The sequence below is a fragment of the Balaenoptera acutorostrata genome, chromosome 4, assembly GCF_949987535.1.
Source record: "Balaenoptera acutorostrata chromosome 4, mBalAcu1.1, whole genome shotgun sequence".
NCBI classification, from domain to species: domain Eukaryota; kingdom Metazoa; phylum Chordata; class Mammalia; order Artiodactyla; family Balaenopteridae; genus Balaenoptera; species Balaenoptera acutorostrata.
The window spans coordinates 31680249-31695095 of NC_080067.1; the positions used below are offsets into that span (position 1 = coordinate 31680249).

Consider the following 14847-nt stretch of genomic DNA (forward strand, 5'->3'; position numbering starts at 1 on the left):
GAAAAACAGATATCACTAAAAAATGATAAAATTGTGGTATCTTGGCTGGATGAGGAGTCCAGTGTGCATTATCAAGTGAAAAATGGGCAACAGTGATAAATACATTTGAAAATAGGGAAGGCACAGAAAGTTTCTAAACAGGGCAGTGAAATTGGATATGTGCCATCAGACAAGAGCAGAGGTTCTCAATCTTAGCTCTGCTGACGTTTGGGACCAAATAATTCTTGTGCTGTGCACTGTCAGATGTTTTACCAGCGTCCCTGGTCTCTACCCATAGGATGCCAGGAGCACCCACCACTCACGACAATCCAAAATGTCTCCAGACGTTACCAAACCTGCCATGGAGGGCAAAAAACCACTCCCAGTTAAAAGCCACTAGACTCGAGAAAGATTCGTATGGAAAGATGAGGCAAGATAATTTAACAATTTAAGAAGCAAGTATAACTGTCTTATTCTGTGATGTGTGCCCAGACCAGGAGTTGTAACACACAATAAGCAGTGAAGAGGTGGGGCGGTGCGGGGAGAGTACGGTGAACCAGAGTACACAAGTACCACCTACAGGGGGAACACCGCTCCGCATCAGCCAGCTGTGGGTGCCACGTGGGAGGGCAACTCCAGGGTCTCCAGGCCTCCTCCCCACCCCACCCCATCCCAAGAGAAATAAATTCCAGACTCTTCAGTAAATTTTCTTAATTTTTTTTTTTTTTTTTTTAGAAATTCACGTTCTTTTATTTATTTATTTATTTATTTATTTATTTATGGCTGTGTTGAGTCTTCGCCTCTGTGCAAGGGCTCTCCCCAGTTGCGGCAAGTGGGGACCACTCCTGATCGCGGTGCGCGGGCCTCTCACTATCACGGCCTCTCTTGTTGCGGAGCACAGGCTCCAGACGCGCAGGCTCAGTAGTTGTGGCTCACGGGCCCAGTTGCTCCGTGGCATGTGGGATCTTCCCAGACCAGGGCTCGAACCCGTGTCCCCTGCATTGGCAGGCAAATTCTCAACCACCGCGCCACCAGGGAAGCCCAATTTTCTTAATTTTAAAAACACAGGACTTAGTTCACGTTTTCCGAAAAACAATAAGCAGGCTGAATTTGACCCTCAAGCTGCCAGAGATCAGTAGCCTAGACTAAGGTGATGACAGCTTGAAGGGGTGTTTAGGAGAAATTGATGGATCTTGATCAAATAAACTAACTGTTAAAAGTCAGTTCTGAGAACAGGGGGCAAAAGTGAACTTGAATAAGTATTAGATGATATGAAGGAATTACTAGTGAGTGTGATAACAGTCTTAAGATTATGTTTAAAAAAAGACAGGCCTTATCTGTTTGTGACATTTAATTATATATATATGCTTTCCACTATAGATGAAACAAAAAACAGGGAGAGAGAAAAAACAATGGGTAAAACTCAACATATCTGAATATTAAGAGTAAATAAGAGGAATGAGGAAAAGTGACTTCAAAATTTTGAATTCGAATAAGCAATCAAAGAACATCACCAAAGGGACTGCACCACTAAACTTATTTATTTCCTTTGGGTTCCCCTGGAAAAAGCTATCTTTGTATCTTAACTTGTTAAAACTTATTTTCTAGAATTCACTGACAGCCCACACTTTCCTCTCCATTATCAATCAGAACACAAGAATTAATTCCATACATTATATGCTCCATTTTAGAATAATGCTAACTGGAATTATACTCTTTAAAATTATACTCTAACTAAATGATAAATTTAGTTAGTAGCACTTATTGAGCAATTTCTGTTTGCAGACTCTGTGCTAAGCCTTTTACTGGCATTATCATATTTAATCCTCAAGTCAAACCCAGGAGGCAATTACTGTTATAAAGAAACTATGATTCAAAGAGGTTAACTAACTTGTTCCCAGGACAATCAGCAAATAAGTGGCAGAGATGGGATTTAAATGCAGGCTGTCTGATTCCATAATCCCATCTCCTTAGCATTATCCTATACTGTCTTCCACGGGGTATCTTTCATAATTAGCACACAAGCAGTTTATGAACATCTGGCCTTAAAATAAATCATGTATCACAGTAAACCAGGCAAGCTCATACATACCTTTAATTCGCACTTAGAGGTGTCTAGCCCCCTTCCTGTATGGTGAACCCTCTCTGGCTATATCTAGAAAGCAAGCATCCCCTTCTGTACTGCCTTTGCAGTTGCCCTAATGTTTCAAGAGCAAAGTAGCATCTTCCTCAAATTCTTAATAATATATTCAGGATGAAAGTAGGAACAATACAGCTTTCCAGATAACTCAAAGCACAATGGACTTGCATCTTAATTTATCAGAAACACCAAGAAATGTGACGCGACCTCTTCCACCATGGAACGCATCCATGGTTGGCATCATAGAGTCACAGTGTCTAAGTTTCTGAACCTCTGCTGATTACCACAGCAACCGGCTAATTCCCCATAACCAAACGAGAAGCCAGTCCAGTACTGCATACTGTCTCAGTGTGCATGTCCCACCAGGATCCATGCACCCGGGCCTGCAGCCTGGGAGTCAGTGCATGGCAAGAATGGCTGGGACGTACGGTTTATTATGGTTAAAACAAAATGCTACACTATCAGTTAGCACAAACCAGGGAAATAAATTCCTCATATGAAACTATTCAAACCAAATTTCTGCTTAGGGAGTGTCCAGTTTTACATAAGCAAACTTCCCCTCTGCCAGCATTTGAGGCAGTGGCACTTTCAGGTATTTCTGAATTAATTGCCTGAACCCACTCGAATCACATATTGTATAATTTTCTAACAGGCTTGCAAGCAATTTCAGCTCCTATCCTCCACTTCACCTCTACTTCCCATCACCTCTTCACACTGAGTAAGACTCATTTTTCAAAAGAATCTTCTACAATTCAGATATGCTTTAAACTCATTCAAATGTGGACTATTCTGACACTTATTAAGAAAAAGTCATACCTTACATCAACGAAGAATTTAAATCCAGTTTTAGAAAAGGAGATAGAACTGTCAAGTGCGGACATTTCTTAAGTTTACATGTACGATTTAACATAAGCTTCTTAGTTTATCTCTTACCTCAACCTAAAAAAATCCCACTCAGCCGTAAACTGTAACCCGCTGTAACTGCAACCCGTGGTGCTGCTGTCACTCGCGTAACAGAGCCATTCAGCGACTTGCTATGGAGAAGAGGAGCTTGACTATTTAGGATTATATACCTTATGAAAAAAACCCATGCTTACACTTGAGGGACCTAAACGTGTCGACTATTTTATAGTAATACAAAAGTAATTATTTTAATGAAACAGATTTTTCTTCAACCTTACCGATGCTACACGAGAAACATCTGCTAATGTTTACTTGCTTATTCAATAAATCACAGTTAATCTCCAAAAACAACACCCAGACTAAATGGTTCTGTGATTTCTTGGTAATCTTATACTTGAAAAAGTAACAACTGTATGTTTTCAAAATTAAGCCACCCTCTTTCCCATCCAATTGTTTTCTTTGAACTGCTTCCTTCAATTTACATAAAATCTATCTGCAGCAGTAGGAAAAATAGCCCGAAGAGAAAAGCACCACCACCTCTTCCAAGGCCTGGGTCTAAGACTATACCATTTACTAGATATGTTTCACTCCAGGGGTGCAAACACATGCAGAATAAATGTTACTGTGACAATGAACGAAAAATATATCCAAGAAGAGTCCAGATCAAAAGGCACTCCGAATTTCTACTCCACTCTCAAGGCTTAACAGTTATCTCTGTGGGTAGCGAACACTATGCATACACACACACAATGCACACAAAAACTTTTTTCTCCCATGAGCTGATTTTCTTTTTATTTACCATGTTTCTAGTTTACTAAATGCAATCATATTTTAAAAATATTTAATGACTCTAAAAAGTAGAGCTAGGTGATTTGATAAGTGTTTCAGAACAATCTGGAGGAGGGCTTCCAATTTTTAAACAGCACATTTCATTAAAAAAATTCTTTAACTTCGAAAGAGTTATCAGAATCATTTTTGTTAACCGACAGGACTTAAGCAGTCAGGGTGGAAACAGAGGAATATACAGTTATTTTTAAAAACAGCTTACAATATTTAAATGTACTGAAGAGTATATGATTCTTCTCAGGAGATGGAAAACAGCTTCATATAAACACCAGATTGTTTTCTCCTCTCACATTAAAACACTTGAAATATTTTAAAATGTAAATTAATTATTCTTGGCCCTATTTTCTTACCTCTAAATCAAAAGTTAATTAGGAAAAGAAAAAACCGAAGCCTAAGTACAGCTCCTGATAGAATAACTAGAATATTAAACTACAAAACAACTTTGTATCTATGCTTTCTTTGGCCTAACAAAAATATCAATAGTAAATTTCCTTGAGACCTCACTTCTGATTCCTGCAGCACTTTGTCTCCACTACACATCCTGACATTTCGAATTCAAGAAACATCAAATAACAGAGCTAGAGAGATCATAAATTACAAAGAAGTCGGGAGAGGCAAGGTAATTGACTCAAGGTTAGTGAGTGGAAGGGTTAGAACTTAGATGTAGGTTTCCCGATGCCCAGATGTCTATGGTCTTCCCCACAGGCCAGGTTTCATCATAAGTGCTCTTTTGATTTGTTCAGTTTTACATATGCATTATTTTCTATGTAAGAATCTTAGAATTTCAATGTGGAACAGGAACTGAGCCTAACACATTTTTGGTTTGTCATGTTTTTTCTCTTTTTCCTCCATATAAGGCAACTTGGAACACAGACTAGCCATTCAATAAATACTCATAGAATTAAATTTTGAAATATTAATTGTGACACTTCAGAATATTACACAATAGGAATTGTTCTTAGCATGCATTTGTATCTAAGAAGTTACAATACTGCTAATTACCTCTAGAAAAAGTGTATTCTGGGAGAATTTTTAAAGTTATTTAAATAAGCGTAGATTTATTGAAGAGTGTAGATTCATATAAGCCAATGTAAATTACTACTCAAAACCAAGAAAAAAGCACTATCAAAAGAGTTGTGAGCAAAAATGCATTAAAAACTTACCCACTGAAGAAAATAAATGACTAGGGTTAGGCTGATAGGTCCCTACGAAAATATAAAAATATCTCGTGCACCGATGTCTAGAGAAAACACTATGGTGTTCTCCTCTACTATATACACACACAATACTTCTGACACCCATGTGTGGGTTTTTTCCCACACAGACCCTTTCTCCCACATCAGCTGGGTGTCCTGCAATTCAGTTCAATTTAACCAGAATCACTACAGACCCGAAAGGTTAAGGGCTCAGTCCCATAAGGCTGCCCCCACTTCAGATGCCCATCGCAAGTAGTAGGTCCCCAGGTTACCCACGACTTCTGAGTGAATTGGCTACAAATCAGAAGTTCCCAAGACCCCCCCTTCTCAGGTTCAATAATTTTCTAGAGTGGCTCACAGAAGCAAGGAAAACAGTTGACTTACTATTGCCAATTTATTACAAAAATATTTTAAAGGATACAAATGAACAGCAAGATGAAGAGATACATGGGTCAAGGTCTAGAAGGGTCCCCAGGGCAGGAGTTTCTGTCCCCTCTGGAGTTGGGGTGTACCAAGTTCCTGGCTTGTAGATGCATTCCAAGATTCAGAAGCTCTCCAAAACCTGAATTTTAGGGACCTCTGTAGCGGCTTCATCACATAGGCGTGATCGATTATTAACTTAGTTTCAAAACCCTCTCCCTCCGTGGAATATGGGGGGTAGGGCTGAAAGCTCCAAGTTTCTAATCACGGCTTGGTCTTTCTAGTGACCAGACTCCATCCAAGAGCCCACCAAGAGTTGTCTCATTAGAACAAAAGATGCTCCTATCACCTAGGAAATTCCAAGGGATAGAGGAGCTCTGTGTCAGACACTCCTATCACTCAGGAAATTACAAGGGTTTTAGGAGCTCTGTGTCAGGAACAAGGCCCAAAGGCCAAATATTAGCAGGAATGGGGCGAGGGGGGCGGCTGTTGAGACCAAAATAAACATATTTTTTTATTATTTCACAACCTAGTAACATTTATCTACCTATGAACTTCATGGACTCCAACGCTGGAGAAGAAAGAGCTGTCTGTGTAAAAGAAGTTGGTGAGGAGAAGTAGGACGGAAGAGAGGAGAAAGAAAAGCTGAGCACGGACACAGAACCTATGAATCCCCGAGGATGTGCAGGTAGGCAGGTCTTTAAGTAAAGTCACAGTAGAGTAAGAACTCTTGAGTCTCTAATTTGTAAGTCTGTTCATTGCTTTGCTTTGGTGGTTTTCCAGTTTGGGGTTTTGTTTTGTTTTGCCCTTGGTTACCCAGTAAAGTCACTGTTTAAAAAATTCCACCCCTGTTTAAACTAAACTAAGAAGAAAAGGAGAATTGTCCCTCTCTAGACGTGGCCGACAGGAATTTCAGAGGCTCTGGATGACCAAGGCACTCTGGTCACAGTTGTGGTACCAGCTGGAGGCCAGGAGAGAGGTCTGCAAGGTTAGCGCAGGAGAGCAAGGGGCCCTCGGAAGACAAGGGGCCTCAGAGCTGGCTTGGGCATGACTGGAAAATCCCATCAGAGAGCCAGTTTGCTCTCTGCGTGATGGCTCTGTAAGACTTCCCTAGGCGATTGAATTAGGGAGGTCCTTTTAATCTGCCTACAAACTGTTAGCCAGTTTCCTCCAAAAAAAAAAAAAAAATTAATTCTATATTTGCTTTTTTGTTGTTGTTGGTTTTTTTTTTTTTTTGGCATGCTAAAACAGCTGCTCGTGTTTAGTATACTGCTAGACCCAGGAAGAAAAGGATCAAATATTTAAAGAACCAGTTTTGAGAATAAATTTTACAAATCTAAAAGTAACTGGCTCCCTTCCTAGCCAGGTGTGTAGCACCTAAAAGTAATTAGCACCCTAAGGCCCAATAAAAGTTGTAGCTTCAAACCAGTAAAACAGACTAGTCCATGAAAGAGCCTGGCTGATGGGACACTGGCTCTGTGTTGGGGCTCTGTGGTCACTGGAACTGAGATGCAGAGTTTCTGGGGCTTTTCCTGGACAGTGTCCCAGAATCAGGAACTCAAGACTGCCCGGACTCCACGTCCTTCTTCCACTTGCTGCTGTGCCTGCAGACAGTGAAGCCGTGTGGCACGATGCATATTCAGTGCCTCCTCAGTACCTCTGAATGTCTGGGTCTGACTGGGGCTGGTGAGGAGAGCGATAAAAATTACATGTGCTTGCAAGTTCCTTCCTGCCGTAAGAATCTTTACCCTATGATGTCCACAGCATTAGAAGAACAGAACCACAGCACTTTAATCAGGAAAATCCCCTCCCTCTTTCTCTTTGGAAGAAATGTTGAAACAGATTAGCAGTAACTAGAAAGATAAATAGAATTCCTTTTAAAATTTTTAGTATGTAACCCTAAAGTAAATGAGCAGATGATCAGTCAATGTAATAACACCGGGCTGTCTTACACATCCAAAATAATAAAAGCAATGTTAAAATCAATATAACAAATGAGATTTAATTATAACCCTAGCCCATGTTTTTTAGAAGCACTTTCCCTGACCATTTAGCCCCCTCATTTTAGCTGTATGTCCTCAAAAACTCTTTTTGTATTAAAAGTTTCACAGAATATATGAATAGCAATAAGCATGTTCTTTCAATTGTATGAAATTAAAGTGTTTTTTTTCCATTTCTAATGAAGATTTTCATTATAAAGCAAAGATAGTCTACTCACTATTCAAAGTTTTCTCCCTAACTAGACAAAATGCAATTCCAACCCTATACAAACTAAACTTTAAACCAAATTTTTTATAGCAGAATATAAACAGTAAACAAAGTATATGTCCACACTAGCAAATTAAGCATTTTCTCATGTAATCACATCTTTTTTTAAGAATAAATTTAACGGAAATGAAGACCGAACACAGCCAAAAATAAATAAATTAATTAATTAATAAAAAAAAAAAAGAATCAACTTAGAATGAAATAGAGCTGTATTTTAAAAAAAAAGAAAGAAAGAAAGAAATTTAAGGGGGGAGATATACCCACATTTCAATTGGAATAAAAAATGATTGTTATTTTCCCATAACTGCTACAGTATGCCACTAATACAATCAAGGCCTGAAAAATACTTATGAATCAATCTAGCAACTAAGTACGTAAATGCACTAACCTGAATTAGTTTATTTTTTTAATAAAGAGATTTATATTTAAAAACTAAGTCAAAATCATTAACAGAAGTTGATGTGTCTCTTTTCACACACAAAAGAAAATATGTAATGGAAATCTTTCCTCTGGGTATACAAATAACATATCTTCACTCTTTAAATTTTGTTTTAAATAAAGTTATCCTGAAGGGGAAACGTTAAAACTTATTTAAAGTTTCCGTATTTTTTAATTATAAAAAGTATTTTTTGACGGAGCATTCCTGTGACACAGTTAATAGCATAGTGATAAATTCAGTAGCACCATTACCAAACAAAGGTTGCAACATAATAGGCCATAAGATAGTAAGTAGCAAATCAAGTGTACTTCAATTTTAAAAAGATAGTAAGTAGCATAAGGACAACAAATCATGATGCACTGTTTATAATTCTACTACTCTGGATAACTATTTCTTGGCTAATTAAAATCTCAATAGTTCTGAAAATTAGTTGTTATTTAAGTTTAGTGAGGCAAACACATCGCAGCAAATGCAAAGGGGTAAAATGCAAAAGAAAAATATCTGTCATTTTAAAAGCACCAATTTCTCAGTTTAGCCTAAGTTTTACAGCAAAGGTTGAAGAAGAATAAAAATAGTCATTGATAAATGTGCTAATCATTTCCTCCCAGGAATCAAGCCACAAATTCAGTCAAGTTTCTAGACCAAATTTCTAGAACACCCACAAGCTCTGAAACCGAAACATGCATCTCCTTTCCAATCGGCCCCCAGGGTGTTTTATTCTTTTTTTTTTTTTTTTGACATCTTTATTGGAGTATAATTGCTTTACAATGGTGTATTAGTTTCTGCTGTATAACAAAGTGAATCAGCTCTACATATACATATATCCCCATATCTCCTCCCTCTTGCATCTCCCTCCCACCCTCCCTATCCCACCCCTCTAGGTGGTCACAAAGCACCGAGCTGATCTCCCTGTGCTATGCGGCTGCTTCCCACCAGCTATCTATTTTACATTTGGTAGTGTATATAAATCCATTTTTTATCCTAAGGACACTATTTACACCAAAGTACATGTCTCGTTAGCATCAAGCACCAGGTTTAAAAAGATGTAACAGAGAAGCTCTATGTTTGAATTCAAAATGCCACAGGAATCACTGGCAAAGGCTAAAATGAAAAACAGCTCTCTCAAGTGCCCAGAGCCAGCTGCTACTGTCCAGAATGTGGCTCTTTCCAAAAGAGCAGCAGATCTGCAGGAGACATGGCTTAAGAGGGAATATCATCTCCTAAGGCAAAAGTCGGCAAAGGGTTTCTGTACGGGGCCAGAGAGCAAACAATTTAGACTTTGCAGGACATATAGCCTCTGTGACAACTACTCAACTCTGCCTTGTAGCACCAAAGCAGCCACAGATGACATGTTAACGAACGAATGTGGTTGTGAGCCAATAAAACTTTACGGACCCTGAATATTGGATTTCATATAACTTTCACATGTCATGAGATATATATATATCTATATATTTATATTTATATTTATATTTTTCCGCCATTTAAAACTGTAAAAATCATCATTAGCTCACTGGCTGTACAAAAACAGGTAGCTGTTTATAGTCTGCCGGATTTGGCCCATGGGCTGTAGTTTGTCATCCCTGGCCAGGGGCCCAGCTTTCCTTCAGCCCCTGCCTAGCCCTTTCCCCTCCATTTATATAAACCTACAAAATGAGTGCTCTTTAGCAAAGCAGCCCTTTTGCTTCTTTAGATTCCCTGATGCCCAGTCTCTATTTCTTTCCCATCGGTACCGAAAGTCCAAAAGAATAAAGGGGTCAGGAAAGACACAGAGCATGGCCTGAAGAAAGGGCACAAGTCCCTCTTGTGTTGCTTTCAGCTATCTGATCTTCAAGTAACAAACCATCTAAATGTCCATTTCACCATCTATAAAAAAAGGATCATGGTATCCAACCACATGAAAGCATTTCTGAAGGTGTGATTTTATATTGAGAAAGGTAGGTAGAGCAGAAAATATAACTTCTGGAGAAGAATTGCCAACAACTGGACTTCCCTGGTGGCGCAACCCAACATAGCCAAGGAAAAAAAAAAAAGAGTTGCCAACAACTTGTTCAGAAACAAAGCCTTGCCTGATGTTTCATGGGTAAGTTCCTTGATCATGGTAGTGCATGGGTCCCCGGGTAGAGAAAGGAAACTCAGTGAACTTAGTTAAAACCCTAGGAAAAGGAGCAGCTAGCAATCTCATTGACTGCATGCCACTTTTCATAATTCTCTGAGGTGGCCAGAAACTCAACAAACATAAACTGAGAATCTTCTTTGTGTTAAAAGAACAGGGAAGGTACTATGAGGAGTACAAAAATGAATAAGACTCAATCCTTTACTCCAAAAAATGTATTAAACATAAACATCTATGATACAAAGCAGATATGATCTGTATAAACCAACTGCATTAAGAAGTTAGAAAGAGAGCCAAACAAAAGGTAGGATGGAGAAGAATTTCTTAAACAAAGAATATAATTTCAAGGAGAACAGACAGAGGTAGAAATTTGAGAGACCTGTACATGTGTATCTAGGATGGCAGGATACGTGGATTCTCAATTCCACTAGACATTACTAAATTGTTCTCCAAAGGTGTTGTGCTTCCTGAGACTTCGCACCCTCCCAACAGTTGGTATGATCAGAGTTTATTTTTTAAATGCTTTAGTCAATGTGATGGGTAGAAAAGGGTATCTCAATTTAATTTTCATTTCTGGTCCTCACATTCTCCAGAATTGTTTTGTATGTCTATTTTTACATGAAAGAAAGGCAGAGACTGGTCGTTCTGTGTGGCTGGAGCCCAGGACACAGAAAGTACACAAAGGACAAGCCTCCCTCTCTTCTTCTCGAGTTTTTTCCAGGACCTTGGTTTTTTCCTCTCCACCCCGTAAATTGTCACTTTGCATCAGCAGATAGGGACAAACCTTTCCTTTCCTCCTTGAATGTGCCAGGGTAAATTAAAGAGTTTATAAATGAACATGGTTGAAAAATACTGGTCTTGACAGAAACATGTGAAACCATTTCCTCCATTTTTGTGCAAAACTTGGTTTCTGCCCAATTTAGATCATGGAATAGGCAGGGTACCTTAGAAAACACACCAAATGTTGATCCAGGTCTGGAGACCTAGTTACAAATTCTTGGCAGGAATACACCTTCTCTCATTGAGAAGGAAAAAAGTGTAGGAAACATAAATCAGGGTATGAACTTGATTTGCTGACGCTTGTTAGGAGGGTTTTGCCTCAAACGCTCCCATGGAGATAAAAGTTTAAGGCAAAATTCCTATAAATGATTCTAGGAGAAAATGATTGTTTTTAACCAAATTCTTATTTAGAGTCTTTCCATGCTGAGAATAAAGTAGCAATCAAAAAGGAATGAATGCAGTACACAGTAGAACTCTCAGTAAAGAGAACATAATGCAGTGTTCTCAACTCTGGTTAACGTACAGCATCAAAGCTAGGAAAAACCATATTCCAAAAATTGATTAATGTAATGTGATTCAAACAACACATTCCCTACTACAGTGGAAAAATGGAAAAATCACTATAAATATTTGTTTCCAAAAAAGAGTCGCCATTATCATTCCAGTAACACTATAACGCCACATTGCCTCAAATACACATAGATTTGTCTAATCCAGTGATTTCCCACCCTGGGCAATTTTGTCCCTCAGGAGACATATGGCCATTTTTCATTTTGAGACATATTTCATTTTCACTCCTGGAGGAGGTGCTCCTGGCGTCTAGTGGGTAGAGGCCAAAGATGCTGCTAAACATCGTAAAATGCACTGGATAGTCTCCCACAATAAATAATTATCTAGCTCAAAATGTAAACACAGCCACAAAACCCTGGTCTAATCTATTTCTTCATGGCTAGCTGGGACATGGTGACAAAAATAGCAGGTTAGAGATGAAAAGCGCTCTTCTTAAAGACCTCCTATTAAGTAAGCTAAACAACTTAGAGTTCTAAAGTTTGCTTGATATTTACATAGATGAGAAAAGTTTCCAATTTAGCAATTTTCAGTTGTAATAGTTTAGAGAGAAAATGGAACATAATCCATGATTCTTCCCATGTTATCAAGCACTGTACCATCTATATTTATTAGCTTATCACATCTACCTATACACAGTTCATAATCAAACTGGCTACTGCTGGCTCCATCTATGACAAATCAATATTTTTCTGCATTTAGATGATATCTGAATTCCCCATGCCCACCCACCAAAATCAGTCCTCAGTTGTCAGCAGTGGGTTTTACGTGGTCACTTTCTGAGAAAAGCATTCATATCTGAAATTCCCTTCTCTGATGTTACAATCCATTAAAACTTTACTGTCCAGCTCCATGAAACTTAGAAGTCAGATTAGGAAAGAAAGATAATTTTGAATGTAAACCTAAACGCAGCCACAAAGAGATGTCTTCTATAAAAAGTAAGGGGTGTTGATAATGAAGTGAAATAAAATATACAAAGGCAGAAGAGGTCCCTCTAAGAGTGGCAAAGCCCTTAGAGGTTATTTTATTTCCCAGTAAGTTTCCTTGGGTGTTTCAACAAAGAAAGTCATTTTTCTGGGAATTTTTTTTTAATGTCTCCTTTTCCAGGTTTGCTGAAGGCATTTTCTTGTCTATTTTCTAGATGTTACAGTAAAAGATAATTTTAGAGTAATGAAAAAAATTCAGTTCAAATTTAAAGAAACCACAAAGGGTTGAGAAACTCATTTTGAAGCCATCACATATATCTGAGAGAAAGAAAAGTATCCTGTAGCTGACAAAAATCTATCCAAATGCTGAAGTTTCTCAAACTAACAAAGCAAGTACTGTTTGGCAGGAATGTAGAAAGATGGGCAACTTAGGCCACTGAAGTTTTCTGAAACACTTACAGATGAAAACAAAAGTATTGCTTACATGGATTGACTGGGTTCTACACCAAATGTCAACTTCTGAATGTAAACCTAAAATAGAAATTTCTGTCCTTGTGCTTAAGTAAAGTTCAAGCAGAAAAGTGCCCTATTTACTCCCCCCCCCCAAAAATGACAGAATGATTTTAATTTTTAAACAAAAGTGGTACAGCAGAAGGACATTTAAATGCAAGATCTAATTTCAGAGGGCACAGAGTTAGAGTACAAAAGTGGAACACTCCAAGGATATCTCATGTGCAGCAAATGGCAGCAAAGTATGTTTCGACAAACATGTGGTGAGGCTCCCTTTAATCTTGCTAAATGTAAAAAGTTTTATTTTACATGAACTTGACTATTCGCTGCAGTTCCAGCTTCTGAAAACAAGGAAGGGCACCAGGCTTACGAAAAGGGTGGCCAAGCGGAAAAGCCGTGGACAGCTTCCCCTCCATAATCTACAAAGAGGAAAGCTACCTCCTGGAGGTATTGGGTAGCCAAGCAGCCTTACTGAAAACAACCACGGTTTTGAGCGTTGTTTCTGGCAGGAGGTAGGTGTTACCAGCTGCTTCCTGGGGCGCTGGAAGGAATGTGTCACCATCAATCAGAAAGTACACTAGCCCCGTGTTTAGGTCACAGAGGGAGTACTGCTTCGTCCAAAACGGATAAATCATGCCAACTCCAGCAAAGGAGGAGAAAGCAAAGTTGCAGGAAAGGTGCTGGTGCCCACCGACCTGCAAGACCAAAAGGAAACCCCAACTTGTGCTGAAGAAAACTTCGTGCGCTCTCGGGTTACGGAGAACTCCGAGAGCCCACGAGGGCGGATGCTCCCACACTCCCCCGGGGATCAGCACAGCCCGAGCACAGTTCTGGGGAAGACCTGGGCGGTCCTGGGGAGGATGGACAGCCCACCCCGACTCACCTCAGTGGTCCCGGGGAAGGACAGGTTCCCACCAAATCACCTCTGCGGACCTGGGAGGGACGGGCGCCCCCCTCCACCAACTCACCCGGCCGACCCCACGCGAAGGACCGGTGGATGAATGAACTGCCCATCCGGCCGAGCCTCGCGGGACAGGGCGGCCCGCGGAAGTGCTCACCTGTGGGGATGCTAGAGGACTTCCCCGAGTCTGCACCCAGGCAGGGGTCCCAGGGCTGGAGGACGAGCGCCAGCAGCAGCAGCAGCCGCGGCTGCACCGCGCACCGCCCCATCTTCGGCCCGTCGACGGCCCGCGCGGGCTCCGGCGCCCCTGCCGCCCTGCAGCGGCCCACCTCTCGCGAGAGTGGAGACCCCTGATCCGCCCCGGGCCGACGAATGCGGGCGGAGGCGGATGGGCCGACTGGGCGCAGGGTACCCACGCCCGGCAGCTCGAGCGGCGTGGAGAGGGGCGGGAATCAGGTGGTCTGGAAGGCGCAGAGCGGCGGGCGCCCGCGGCGCCGCGGGCAACTTATAGGCTCCCCGAGGGGGAGGTGACGGGGCGGGCCGCGCCCCGGCTATTGGCCGCCGGCTGACCCGGCGCGCTGCTGCGTGCACCGTGCGGTTGCCTGCGCTCGCCTGCCTGCGCGCTTGCCCCAGCCCCACGTCTGGGATTGTTTGCTCAATTCCGACCTATTTAAGGAGCCGTCTGCGGCTACGTGTGGAGGTTCACGCAGGGCTTCTGGCTGGAACCGGGAAGCGTGCAGTTAAGTTTGGGAGTGGGCCCGAGACAGGGGGAGGAGACGCTGGGAGTCTGGCCGACGGGCGGCGCTCCCCGCTCCCTCCTCTCTGCTTCCCCAGTGCCCTGAGCTTCCCGGTAGCC

At 41.0% G+C, this 14847-nt stretch overlaps 1 protein-coding gene across 2 annotated transcripts in view; it reads right to left on the reverse strand.

Moving 5' to 3' along the window:
* Positions 1-14482, reverse strand: part of PLOD2 (procollagen-lysine,2-oxoglutarate 5-dioxygenase 2) — a 107170-nt gene extending 92688 nt beyond the window's left edge. The window contains exon 1 of one of the 2 annotated variants that reach the window (XM_007188096.2): positions 14149-14482. In XM_007188096.2, coding sequence (XP_007188158.2) covers positions 14149-14260 — 112 coding nt within the window. In that variant the 5' untranslated portion in view covers positions 14261-14482. The remainder of the gene's footprint in view (positions 1-14148) is intronic. The other variant, XM_007188095.2, reaches the window with a different exon arrangement.
* Between the last annotated feature and the right edge of the window lie 365 nt (positions 14483-14847).